The sequence below is a fragment of the Buceros rhinoceros genome, unplaced genomic scaffold, assembly GCF_000710305.1.
Source record: "Buceros rhinoceros silvestris isolate BGI_N320 unplaced genomic scaffold, ASM71030v1 scaffold8662, whole genome shotgun sequence".
Taxonomy (NCBI): domain Eukaryota; kingdom Metazoa; phylum Chordata; class Aves; order Bucerotiformes; family Bucerotidae; genus Buceros; species Buceros rhinoceros.
Genome location: NW_010397150.1, coordinates 15,822 through 29,745, shown reverse-complemented (window position 1 = coordinate 29,745; position 13,924 = coordinate 15,822). Strand labels below are relative to the sequence as shown.

Here is a 13,924-nt window from a genome sequence, read left to right as displayed (position 1 = left end):
CCAGCAGGAGACCGTCGTCCATGAGCATTTCCAGCCCTTGGTTTTCCCACCAGTGCTCTTTGAGGATTTCAGGGCTTCACCCTGCCAACTTGTCACTGACTGAAGGAAAAGGGCAGTAACAACATGTCTTGCCCCAGCCTTCTCTTACGTTACCTAGGTGACCACATGGTCGCTTCTGCCCTAGACCCTCCCATACAAAAGCCCTCCAAAAAAGCAAAAGGCCTTACCAAAGGCATTTCCCCTCTTAGACAGATTTATTCACAGAGGCGCTGATTGGTGCAGACTTGGCCAGAGGTGGGAACAGATTGTAGCTGTGGGGAGACTCTTTTCCCGAAGCTTCCTACAGGGAGCATGGAGCATGCTACTGTCCCCATTCCCCCTACCTACACGGTGCTGAACAAAGGCAGCAGCCTCCTCCCCCTCTACCGAAACTGCGTCACATCCTACGCCATAACCGAAGGACTTTAAAAAACTTAAAAAAAAACTTCTGGCTAAAGTAAACCCACCTTAATTGGTGTTTGTCTGTGGACTATACGATAAATAATTAGTGATTTAAAAATTATTAATTTAGGATTCTCAATTCTAAGTAACAGTCCCAAAGACTTTGACTTTGTACAAGAAAATTTCTCAGATGTGAGAATGAAGGAATAAGTGTTCTTAAAGTTAATAATTTACTGAAATAATTAGTTGTGTGGTGTCATCCGATGTGTTTCATAATAAGGCATATTTATTACAGTTGCTTCTGTAGGTGAGTGAAGCAGGTAATTTTCCAAATTTTGTACCATCATGATGCCATTTTGTCTTAGGAAACATAGCAAAAGTGAAAAATAGGAATAATGATTCAGTTTAACAGTTGCAGTGATTTGTTGCTGTCAGTGTTTTACCATGTCTGCTTCAGGATCTGTGTGTGCTGTGCTCAGAAGAAAAGTATTCCTTGTTTAAGGTTTGTGCTCTCAGTTGGCACTCGTTATGACACAAAGCATATCCAGAGGGAAGGGAGGCACCAAGTCAATGTGCCTTTATAAGACTTTGTTTTCCTTTGCTGAATATTGGTATATCTTTGATGTTTTTTCAACAGGATGATTTAAAAGTTGGCTATTAAATTACTGAATTTTGTTTTACTATATCTGTTGTTTCTGCTAAGAAGACTGCTTTCTGGTTTTTAATGAAGGAAGGGATGGGGTGACCTGTATAAAAGAATAGTCTTTTAAGTATGAAAGTACATAGTTATCCATTCATTCTTACTTTATTGAGGTTTAAAGAGTAAAAGGGATAAAGAGAATCACTATACATGTTTTCCCCCTGCAGATACTTCATGCAGCAGGATGTGTGTAGCATAATATTAAAATAAAATTGCATACACTAACCAGCATTTGGAGCAATCTGTGGAAACTCAGATACATTAACACAAATGTATGGTTTGGTCACAACTATTCTGAAGGAGGCCACAGTGTTTGAATGTAAGCAGTATAAAGTGATAAATCTGCTGAAGCCCATGTTAATATTCATGACATTAAAAAAAGATTTGTCCAATTCATTAATCAAAGAAAAATACAAACTCTAGCTGAAGCCAGATCAAAACTTTAGGTGGCATAAATACTTGGCATTGTCCATAACTGCTTAATGTGATGAAACAGTTTAACTGGGACCACCAGTATATTGAGGTCACAGGCAGTATATTTTCTTCCTCAGAACTGAACCTTAAGTTCAGCTCACCTGTGTGTGATTCAGTAGGAAATGTATTTGTTAAGGCTCAAACCGGGACAGTATTGAAACTATCTAAAGTCTCGTAGGATTCCCAGTTTTTGAACCTTGTCTGAAGTGATGTATCCAGTGTACAATAATACTCGTTTCTTAAGTTTAGTTCTGAAGCATAATGCTGTTATTTAATCTGTGCCTGATAACTTTGTAGTCTGTGTTCAGATTCCCACTGACTTCAAATTGTATGCCGTTTTAAATAAACAATGGGAATGAAATGATGGTTATTTAACTTTTAGGTAACGTTTCATTGTCATTGTTGGTAATTTTATTGCCGTTGTTTCTCCTACTTCCTGAATTATCTTATTTAGAAATACTCCCAAACAAATCGAGTGATGCAGATTCAGTGGAAGAATATTTCTGGAGAACTTAAAATAGTCTGTTCCTGGGCTTAGAAATGTCACTGGTAATGCATGATCATTAAGACTGGTAGGGCATGATCGGAGACTGATGGTTTGAGCCCTGTTCACTTATAAGGAAATGCAAGAAACTGCTGCAGTATGTTGTATTGTCCTAGATATCCAGGTAAATATTTCTGTGTACGTACATGTGATGTAGTAGCACTTGTAAACCATAGTAAAGATAAAGTCTAAGTGCTCTGTGTATCTTTATCCTGTTCAGTGTGTTCTAGTGTGCACAATTAGATAATGTGTAGAAACATTAAGCAGTGGTGTTGCAGATGCTTGTGTATAGCTGTGAGTAGTGTTACAGAGCAGCATCAGAGTTTTCCTGTGGAGTTAGATGCCTTACTTACAGGTACATGAGAGAGTTACGAAAAACCCTCTTTTGCAGTAGCAGGTATAAACCACCTCTTTGAAATCTTGGTACTGTATCAACTATAAGGCTGGTGGGTCTATCAGGGTAAAAAGCGAAACAGTGGAAAAATACCCCACCACCTCAGAATTCTCTTTTCTGTGGCACTTAAGTTACTGATTTAAAGGCATGACACTGCCAAAGCACAGAAAAGCTGCTGCTCCTGCAGGGCTGCATCTTGGACAGGCTTAGGTATTGTGATGGGAAAGGAATTTACTTTTCTAGAGATGAAAAAGAAACATCATGTCAGTGGTGAATGATCATGTACTCATGCCACTACGTGTATGATTCCAAAAATTCATTCTCGCTTAACATCAAGGGTTTTTCTAATACCTTTAAAACTCAGTGATAAAGCCCAATTTTTTCTAAAAATGTCTTTTATTAAGGTGGCATAATCCTTCTATGCAGCTTTCCAGTAATACTAACATAATTCACTTAGCTCAGAAGATGATAAAAATTTCTAGATTATCATGTGCGTAAATGTTATTATGTACTTTAACATTTTCCAAAACATTGTTTAAAAGTAGGGCTTGGTTATTATCTCTGATTGGATTAGTATATGCCTGGAAGGCCCAGTGCATCCTGGTATTCAAAAAGATGGCCTTCAACTTTTTTCAACTTCTGTTTCTCCTCAAATGCAGCAGTTTACCTAGCTAACACATTTTAACACCAATGTTTTGTTTGCTAATACTAACAGGTGATGAAAATCTAGTTTATGTGTGGGGAGATTATATTTTGTGCTTTATGTAGAAACTTGCAAAGTTTTGTTTAGTTTTACTTTGAAGCTGAGTGACACGTGAACGTAAGACATGTCTCTTCTAGAAGAAGTGTTATTATGTGGAATTATTCAGGAATAGCTACTGCGTTTTAAGTAATAAGCTCTTTTAATCCACAATAACTTTAAAGCACGCACAGCTCAGTGACTTCATAAGGCTTATTCAGTCATCTTTTGCTCAACATTTTGAGCTAATGCAATTGAAAAATGCATTCCTTTCTTGTTGATCATAATAGGTTTTCTCTTGAGAAATAAGTCTGCATTGTAACATAGAGATATTAAGCCTAGCTTTAAGTCTTTGAGCACTGTAATCCAGCCTGAACCACAGCAGGTAAAATGCTTGTGGTACCTACACTTGCTAGGATATCTGAGAGCTATGTGTCAGTCAATAAATGCACTGTTGTCTAGACATACTTGAGTAATAGTATTCGCTTTCACTCTGAGAGTGCCTACTATTTCAGATTGTTTTTCTAAGAAAAATCTCTTGCAAGATGAAAACTTGGATTTTCCTCATCCAATCCAGTGATTAGATGATTCAGGAGTGACTCTTGAATAATTTTTTTAAAATATGTCTTAATACTTAAGTTCTCAATCTTCTAGAATATCACAGTTGCTTTTTAAGCTATCTGCACCGTCATTTAACTTGTAGTAGTCCTTAGAAGATTGCTTGACGTTTTTATGGTACTGATTTGGCTAAAGCTTTGTGCTGTTAGCATTGTTTGTACTCCAATATTATGAGGGTTTCTTATATAAGACAATTACAAGCAATTGTATTTGACATTGTATCAGAAATGTGAAAATATGTCTGCAAGTATCCCTTCATTCACTAGTGTTTTGTTGGTATTTACTAAAATCAGTGCGCTGATTGGTTTTACTGTTTTTCTTAGTAGACCTGCTTGAGCTCTGTGACATCATTACACAGGGCACTTTCAAAGATGTGAAGAGCCATTTTGCACATTGTTAGAAACACCGTGATCTATAAGCTATATTTAACTGCTTCCGTGCTCCGTCATGTACTTCAGAGAAGAGTCATCAGATATGTCCTCTCTTGGAACACTGGCATATGAAAAGGTTGCTGCTGTTAGGATGAGGTCCAGTAGCAAAGAGGTTAAAAATATCACTGCTTTTTCTGCAAAGCAGATACAGCTCATTCAAATGTCCTTTTGAGTACTCACATTTCTCCTCCTGAAGAAGTTTAAAGGGCATGTGAAAGCACTTGTTATTGAAGGGATGTCATGGGCCATCAGCCTCAGGTTACCTTTGCTTTGCAAGAGCAGAACAGCCTCATGGAGTTCATTCCAAACTGTTTTAAGACACTACTGCAAGCTTTGTGAAACACACAGTGAATCTAGATACTATATGTTGATATGGCAGTGTGGTTTCCAGTCAAGAAGTGTAAATCCATCTTATTTGTTGACATAGGTCTAAATGTATGTCTTAGATTTTTTCATATATCGTTGAGAAGTCTTAGTTATGGGGTTTTTTTTCCACAGAATTTTTTTCCCAGAGATTTTTAATCTCCTATTTTGATAGAAGAAGTTTCATTTTGAATTGTTTTTGCTAAGTAAGAATTCTCTTCAGAAAACATCCTGTGGAAATTCAGTTTTGTTGTTTGAGCTAATGTAATTTAGTTTGCATTGCAGTCATACACACTAAAAATACAGCTGACATTAAATATTACTATAAGTGCTTGTACCTTTTGGATTTGGACAGTTTGAAGATGCAAGACTTCTCCAGTTTATCTGTAGACTGTCTTTTGAGGGACACTCAGAGACCAGGATGAAGATTATATTTGCCAACAGGGATAATGGGAAGCGTGTTTAAGCTAATAGAGGAATGAATGCTGGCTAAACTTTGTATTCTTTTTTCATTGTGGAATTCTGTTAGTTATGTGGACAGTTTTCTGTATACAGATCTTTTAAAAAGTACCATTTTGCATCTAAATGGAAATATACATATAGAACTTCATCCTGAAGACAAAATCTTTAATTTCACAAATTAGTTCATAATACACATTCTGCAATATATTTGCATATCTTGTAGTGCTGTGTTGTCTGTGCAATTTAAATCTAATTTAATAAGCAGTTTGATCTAGCTTTAGTTGATCTTGGAAAATACACTCTCTGTATAGATGCATCACACATGCTTTGCATGAATTAAGTGATGTGACTGTCATCATTCATCTACAATAATTGTCCTACTGTTACATTTTGAATAAAGTGCTTTTTTGCTTGTAAAGAATGACAGTGTTAAACTCTGATTTATTTAGTAACTGGTTTTGAAGAAAGCAAAAGCCTAAGCTTGTTAAAGTTATTTGTGGAAGGACCCAGCTGACAGACTTCCTATGAGCTTTTTCTTCAGTGCTATCAGTTTCTTGCTATTCTCGCCAACAAATGCTTTTCATGCTCAATTTATAGGGAAAAAAGCCTAAATCTGAAATATCTCTAAAGGCAACTCCTTCTAAGGAATTTGATGAAAACTCAGCTGATCTATGAGCTTTTGGTGGACTGTAGAGGAAGGAGTGCAGTGATGCCTGAATTAGCACCCGAATGCCTAAACATCTGAACTAAGCAGATAGCTGGCATTTTACAGAATGTCAATAAATTAGTTTGGCTTCAAAGTTGGTTCAGAATCACTTGTGCTTGAAAGTGAAAGCTCAGCATCTTCACAGAACTATGTGCAGACATAGTAGGTTTTTAAAGCCTTCATTCTTATCATATTTAGCCTCAACTTCCTAACAATTGTAATTGTCCACAGAAAACATTTCAAGATAAATGCGTTATCAGGTCTTGAAATTTTCTTATTTTTGTAAATACTAAGACCTGGGGGGCAAAATAAGGGCTATATTGTGGATTAAGTGAAATATCTCAAGGCTGTGCTTTTCTGATAGCTGAACCTGAAGTGACCTTTCTCAGACACAATTACAGAGCTGTATGTTTTTCCTTTAATTTCATCAGGGGTTTAATTAGTATACAAATAAAACTTCCCTTATCTTCCTTTCTACCTAATTGGCTTGTCTTCCCTTATATATGAAGAATGTGAAAATGGGCTGTAATTAGGATGACCGTGTTAACCTTTTTTTCTCAAATGTACTGTTGCCTAAAGGCCTCAAGGCCTAAAAACAGTGCTTTGGATTATTGCTTTGCAATCACTATGGCTCTCCCATAGGTTTTCTCATGAGCAGAAGGGCTTTGGGTGCTGCAGGTTCCCACTGCTTAACGGGATCTTCATTCTTCTCCCCACTAAATGTTTATTGATTATCTCACTGCTCCACACTCAGCCTCCAACAACCTAATATCAGGTGACAGTCAGGAGAGTTCTCCAAGTAATTAGAGTGGAGCATTGAGGGAACAATTAGGAGCAGAGTTATTAAACTTGATTTATCCTATTCTCTCCTGAACACTTTCTTGGATATCAGAACATCACACTTTCACAATCTACCCTGGCTGAGAAATTAGTGGCTAACCTGCTGCTTATCATTGTTGCCTTGCTGCCTTGAGGCACACCCTCTTGGTTTCAGTCACTCAGCTGGAAATATTAGAGTCCATAAAGTTTATCAAGGGTTTTAATTAGATCAATCTGAAGAAGAAAAAAAAAAGAGAGGCTTAGCAGCCATTACTTTAGAATACTCTTCACTGTATTTGAGCAATTTCCAAGGCCTGACTTTAACCCACAGTAGCAAGGAACTTCACATGAATGCTAAACTTGCTTTTCAAGTGCTAAAATCAGTTCACATTTTGCTTAGATATTGCAATATTCTTGACAGCTGAAGTCTGAATCCTTAGGAGATGTCTGAAAAAAATGGTGAAAGTTTTGAATATGATAAATAAGCTCTTCAGTGAGATACTTGTTTTTGTCATTTCTATATTGCTTCATCACCAGCTATTGTGGTTGCTGGCCTTGCCTCACAAAGAGGCTTCATGCTTTCATCCCTGTTACTACCTCATTAATAGGCCTTCACTTGCATTTGGTAAGCAGGGTTATTTAGCAGCTCCCAGAAGATTTTTGACACCTACTGGGTCTCTTTGCCATTTGTGGTCAGTAATTCTGTCTTTCTCCACTCATTTAGACTACCAGAATCTTGGAGCCAGGCTCTGCTCCAGCAGCCTCTACATCAAAAGTTGCTTGCATCAGAATATTAGCAGAATTACCTATTCTACGTTGGACAGGGCTCAGTTCTTAAAACCAGATTTTTTTTAGTCAGATGGGAAAGTGGGGTGGACAAAGCATTGGGACCAGAGACGTTGTTACCTGTTCAATAAATTTTGTTTGTCAAAAGATGGGAATATGGGCCAGGGCGGACGTGACGCAGTTTTCAGAGCTGCTTCCTCAGTGCTGACTTAGACTAAAACAAGCAAACAGTGAACAGAGTAAAAACAGTTCTTTGATCTTAGATTAAAGATAGCTCCTTTTATACTTGCTAATCCACATCTGGTTTCTTGGAAATAAGTTTTCTGAAAATCACAAATTCAGTTGTTCAAACAGGGCTTTCACAGCTGACAGTGGTATTAGTGTGAATTTCTGAAAGCAACACTTCTGGTTTTGGGTATCTTTATGCTAATAATGGAGTGGAAAAATGAGATCTTAGGTGAAAAATAGCATTCTTCATTGAAACTGATGTCATAAGAGGCAGAATAGAGTCATTCAACCTGTGTTAATTTGAGCAAGACTAGTATTAACATTTCTGGGGTTTAGAGTTTCTTAAATACACCTTGATGGGTTGGGGTTTTTTTTGTCAGGCAGCAGTGATTAATTTCAGCCTGGATTGTGCCAACTGCTAAACAGAATTCGGATAGTGGTACTGTACATTTCAAATACACTATTGAAATAACTGGTTGCTTTTTTGTCTTGAGAAATGTTTGAACGAAACTTGTGCCAATCCACTGATTCGTTTATTTTGCTGGATTATGCAGTTTTATATTGTACTTTGTTATTTTGTAGAAGTTAGAGCTTTTTTTTTTCCTTAAATGCTGTTGATGCTTTGCTGGGTCTGAAGCTTTTTCAGATTAGTTGTTTTCAGTTCCCTCTATATTTTTATCAGGCTTTGGTGTATACTGTGCTTGATACATATCCACAGCACGATACATGTATGCCGTATTCCCCAGTACAGGTCAAGTATTTCTGAGTACAAATTATGTAGAACATTCTTAGAACTTAAGCAGAAAACATATCCATATATTTTGAAAACAAGGTGCAAGAGCTCAGTCTTGCAACTGTGCAGCCTTCGGTGTCCTTCTATAGTGGTTTAGAATCTGTCAAGGAATTTGTAAAAGAATGTTTAGAGCCACCTATTATAATTTCTTTCTAAAAAGGCAATTAACAGCTGTAAGTAACAAGTAACATTTAGCAAACTATGCAATCACATTATTAATACTCCAGTCTATAAAAGTATTGATTTATCGCAGCAGAAAGAAGTAGCAACTAGCCAGGTCCTGTATTAATTAGTTCTGTGTGCTATTTGTCATCTGTTGGATTAATCTGAATTGATTTAAAGCAGTCGTGTTAATTCTAAGCCAGCGAGAAACATTTAAAAAAAAAAAAGGGTACTATTTTGTATATTTGGAACCTGATGTTAAAATAGTGAAAGTACCATAAAATAGTGATTTATTCTCAGCAAGAACTGCAGGAAAACTGTTCTTAATGCACTAACAGAGAAGATTAGAATCTTATTTTTTGAAATCCTGAAATTTCTGAATAATGCTACTTTGTTTCTTCCCTTTCTTGGTGAATTCTTTAATGTTAATTTTAAATTAAATTTCGAGAATTATTCTGTTCTCTTTAATGCTTCAATATTTTGATCATTTCCTCTGTGTTTAGATCTGGTATTTGTAAATACAGTATCTCCAGCATAGTATATGTAACCATTTTTTCAACAAATCACTTTATTGTATAAAGCATATTTGTACATAGACAATATACTAAAAACTGTTTTTGCTAGAGAATTCATAAAACCACAGTATGTAATGGTCCAAATCTACTTCACAGTCAGTCTGTTTTCCACTTTGTTTAATAGCCTATGGCATAAATTGAAGTTAATTATTTGGGCTGACAAGTAACTCTGCTTTCTGTCTGCTTGCAGAGACTCTCTGAGGCAAAGACAGAGCTGAGAAGAAAAGATCAATCTCTGCGTCAGCTCAATAGACTTCTTACCCAGCTGGAGCAGGACAAGCGTCGACTGAAAGAGAGCATCCATGATGCAGAGAGTGCCCTCTGCATGGCAGCGAAGTGAGCGCTGGGACCTTGGGGAGATCACTTAAAACGGACAAAAGATCAATTCTTACTTTCATGCACAGGGTTTTAGCCCTAGCTAATGTAACGCTAGAAAACAAAAGTACATCTGTCTCTCTTTGAAATTCAGTGATAGTTTTCTAAAAAGAAAACTCTTAGTTCAAGATAGGAGATGGTGTGTTTTCTGAGTTACCCAATAACAGTGCTCCAAATTCTGGGAGCATAGCCATTTTTGTTTGCCACTGATCTTACTAATTTGACAAAATCTGTTTGGCAGGTCCCTAACACTCCAATTATTTAAGAAATGATTGTTTGTTTTCTCTATTTTCCACATCATCTTTTTAGAGGGAGAAACTGTTTATTTATAACAAATACAAAAATGTCAGCTAGGCGGCAGGTCTTAACCGCCAGAGAGGCTGATATCCAGTTTGGACCTAGTCTTAGGAACAGGATACGTATTTCAGCTGATTTCAGAGAGTTTTGGATTTAGACATAACCTGGGGAATGGAAGGAAATGTTCTGGGACCAATCTTTTCAAAATTGGCAGGTAAAAGGTGTTCTCTTGACTTGAATGAGATTATTACTAACTTCTTACAGTCATATAGTCAGATAAATCTTTGCAGACTCTGTTATTTATGACTCTTATTGTAGAATGTCCTTTGAATATTGTTGGTCTATGGCTAAGATTTTACCAAGAAGTTTAATTTTAAATTAAAATTTTTCATTATACCTGGGATACATTTGACCTCTGAAGAAAAATAGCTTAGAAGCTTTAAAGGTTTTATGCACAAGTGAAATAATGTAATTAATATACTTATCAGTGAAATGTTTAACAAGCTAATTAAAATGACTAATGTTATTAAGTATGAGTGTATTAAAGCAGTTGTGACCTGAAGAAGGATTTGTTCTGGGAAGCTTGCCCCTTTTCACCCTGCCCCAACTTATTTTATGCACTCTAGTAAAGATCATTCACTGTGTCTCATATATTCAGAAAAGGTTCTTTTAATGTGAAGTGGTTTTAAAATTGGTTTTATTTCTGTGTGTAGCAGTTGAATATTGACAAAGAAAAACCCCTACCTTTTGTTTGTCTATGAATTCTTCACAACAAATGTTTTTTTGTCTTCAAAACATGTAAGCAAAAGTAGGTGAAATAGACTTCACTTTTATCCAGAAAATCTTATTTCAATACCTCTTCCGTAACTGGAGTGATTCTAAGCCATTTGTGGATGTCTTTCAAGTTCTTTACTAATCTTTGTACTGCTTTAAAAGATAGCAAGGTGGTTCTCATTCTCAGAATGGCTATCTTGATCTTCTTGCAGTGGTGGCCAGCAGTTCTATTTCACTTTCCTCCAGATTAGGAAGCAGTATCGATAGAAGTGTCTGATAGCAGTTTAGTGGCCTTTTAAAGTTTAGTAGCCTTTTGGTCATTTCTCAGCTAGATAGAAATACTCTATCAGACCTTCATCAAACCCCAGCTATTGTGTAAAAGATGGCATGAGGCAGGTTCTTATACCTGAAGGACATTCCTGGATAAGAATCCTAAAGAATAGTTCTATGATCCAATTTCAATTTCCCTTAAACCTTTAGGAGGTGATGAAGATAAGAAATAAAGATTGAGCGAAACGTGGATTAATTGTTTAAAACTTTTTTCCTAGGTGCATAAACAAATACTACTTTTATTTTAGGATGTTGTTTAAGATAATAGATCAACCATAGTCAGAGGGCTTTCTGTTCACAAAAATAAGAGCTTGGGCATCACCTACTAACCTGGGTCTGTCTAAAGATACTTGCTTTTCTGTGGTCCACATCTGAGAATATGCAAACAACAGACTGATTTCTATGTCAGTAACTAACTTAGAAATGAATGGTGTTGAACTGGCTCTCTAGAACTGACTTCCCCCTGACAGATAGCAGTCACTACATAAATGAGTCCGGCAGAGAAGGTGAACAGCAGGTTCCTGAGAATCTAGTCCAAAGAAAGGCAGGACCCTGAAAAGAGTAAAATCTGTGTGACAGCTTTCCTAAGAGTGTAAAAGCCAATCCTACTTTTCTGGCCACCTTCCATAAAAGAGAAGAAGAAATGAGAACAAGAAATGAGGAAGCAGAAGTCATTTCAGGCAGAAGAAAGCCATGGTTTTGACTGCTGTTTTAGGAACTGTAAGAGTTCAGACAAAATGTTCACATAGCTGGCAAGGTAGAAGACAGTCCTGGAATACTGAGGTGCTATTTTCTGGCATAGATTGAATTTGATTTCCTGTGGTGTTTTTGGTGGTCATGCTGTCCTTGTCTCTGTAGTCATATGGTATTATGCAACTTTAATTCCGTTTCTGTCAATGCCTCAGATGAGACCAAGGTTTTTTTTTTATGGCAGCGTAATGATCAAAACTGTCCTTCTTACTGAAGCCCTAATCTGCAAAAAGGCATGAGAGTAGTATTTCATTCTCCAGACTTCTGGTTTGTAAGGTTAGGATCCTTGACTGGATATCTTTTGGAAAAGGACCAGTGGAGTGTTCAGGTTTAGAGAACACAGGAAAACTTACATGCATATACGTACATAGTTGTTAGGCCCACATAATTAATGAAAATTTGTCAGTGTATGAGAATCTCTTCCTGCAAGAGCCTGGATTCCATTCAGCATGCCGTTTTTATCCAAGTCTTTTGTCCAAGTCTGGGGATTTCTTCCCCAAGAACACAATGGTTGTTCATTGCTATGTCTATAAATACAGCTAGTTTAATTGCTTATCCACAACAGAAGTATCTTTCTTACGGAAAGGTGCCAAATAGTAGTCCAGGAACTATTTTTTAGGGTTTGCATGGGAGATATAAAAAGGAGAGATACAAAAATAGCAGTTTGAGTTATCAACAATTATTTTAAAGACATGATGGTTATACAGTAGCAGAAAATGGATTTCTACATCAATAGAGCTTAAGTTGTATTAACTATTCTGTTTTTTTTTTCCCTCTCTCGTAATAGAGACAAAGAATTGATTATTAGTCATATGAAATCTGTGGAAGCCACTCTTCATAAGGTAAGAGTTTGAAGTGTTCCTTCTGCATTTGTATTACCAAAGACATTGAGGTTTTAACAATGGCCTATTCTCAGGAAAGAAGGGGACTAGAAATTTTTGTAAAGCAACTTTGTTTCCTTAGAGTTTAAGTTTCCATCTTCAATGTCTGTCATCTCCAAAACCCAGTAATATTTAGTGGAATAAAATAGAAGTTTGTAGTATGTAGATTTCTTATTTTAATGCAAACCTTATTACAAAATTCACCTTCCTTCCCTCAGTCACTGAATGCTATTTCTGGTTGTCAAGTGAAGACTATTGATTATCCAAACAATTCGGAATTGCTGCTGAGTTAACTATTTCTACTGAGTAAGGTGGAGGTCATCTGGTGAGGTCATATACACTGTGGCCATAAGACATTCAGCTTTGTGCATGCTACTTTAATCTTTGATACATGATAAATAAAATGAGGAAAAGACAGTAAATATTAACCTGTAATCAAAAACTTACATATTTTTTTTAAAACTTCTTAAATTGAGTAATAATCTTAGGTTGTCTCTTTGACTTGTACTATTTTGCTCTGGTATAGTATCCTTTGAAGGTCCAGCAAAGCTGTATGCATTAAATATTTGTGAGAAAGGGCTGTTTTTAACTGTAGCTCTAGAGGCTGATTGTTTTATTACTGGTTTTAGTTCAGAGCAATACAGAGCAAAAGAAGCGTTTCTTTACCTTGGAGTGTTCATTTCCCTTACTGCAACTCGAATTCCCAGCCTATTCCTTGGTTTGGTGTCCACCAAAACTGCTTTTAATTTAATTTTCAGATACCTTTTTCAAGTTTCTCATTCCTTTAATTTCAAAAAAAGTGACAATACCTAAACAGTGTTTTAGATGCAAACTGTGCTAATAGGTAACGTCTTCCTCTGTGTCCCCATCTTCTTCATACTGGCTTCTTTTAAGTTTGGAAAATGGATGTAATGCAGAAGATGCTGTTTTTTTATAGTAAGATGTATGTCTAATGTTCTTGGCCTTAAGAATTTATGGTTCTGGACTGCAAGTTTACATTTTGATTTAGAAAGCAGTGCTGTATATGCACAAGGATTGAAATGTTTGGGGAAGAATTAGAGTCACGTGCTTAGTACTGATTTTCCTAATGCAATGAATGGATTGAGAAACTGCCCCTTTTTTTTTTCTTTTGAGAATTTTAGTTACCACACCTGCTTCTTAGTTTCATGATGTACATAGTTGATAGGTCCAGATAACTCATTATTAAGTAGCAGAGTAATTTGTCCTTTCTGGTTTGTCAGCCTAAGGAATGAGGAAAACACAAGAACTACAAATGTCAGGA

The 13,924-nt window shown here is 36.5% G+C and overlaps 1 protein-coding gene across 1 annotated transcript in view; it reads left to right on the top strand.

The window, feature by feature from the left end:
* CCDC171 (coiled-coil domain containing 171) overlaps positions 1-13,924 on the top strand; it is a gene marked incomplete at its 3' end in the record, with an annotated part of 103,521 nt that overhangs the window by 78,625 nt on the left and 10,972 nt on the right. Inside the window, exons 19-20 of the mRNA XM_010146142.1 lie at positions 9,426-9,571; positions 12,549-12,603. Of these exons, the coding sequence (XP_010144444.1) occupies positions 9,426-9,571; positions 12,549-12,603 (201 nt within the window). The remainder of the gene's footprint in view (positions 1-9,425; positions 9,572-12,548; positions 12,604-13,924) is intronic.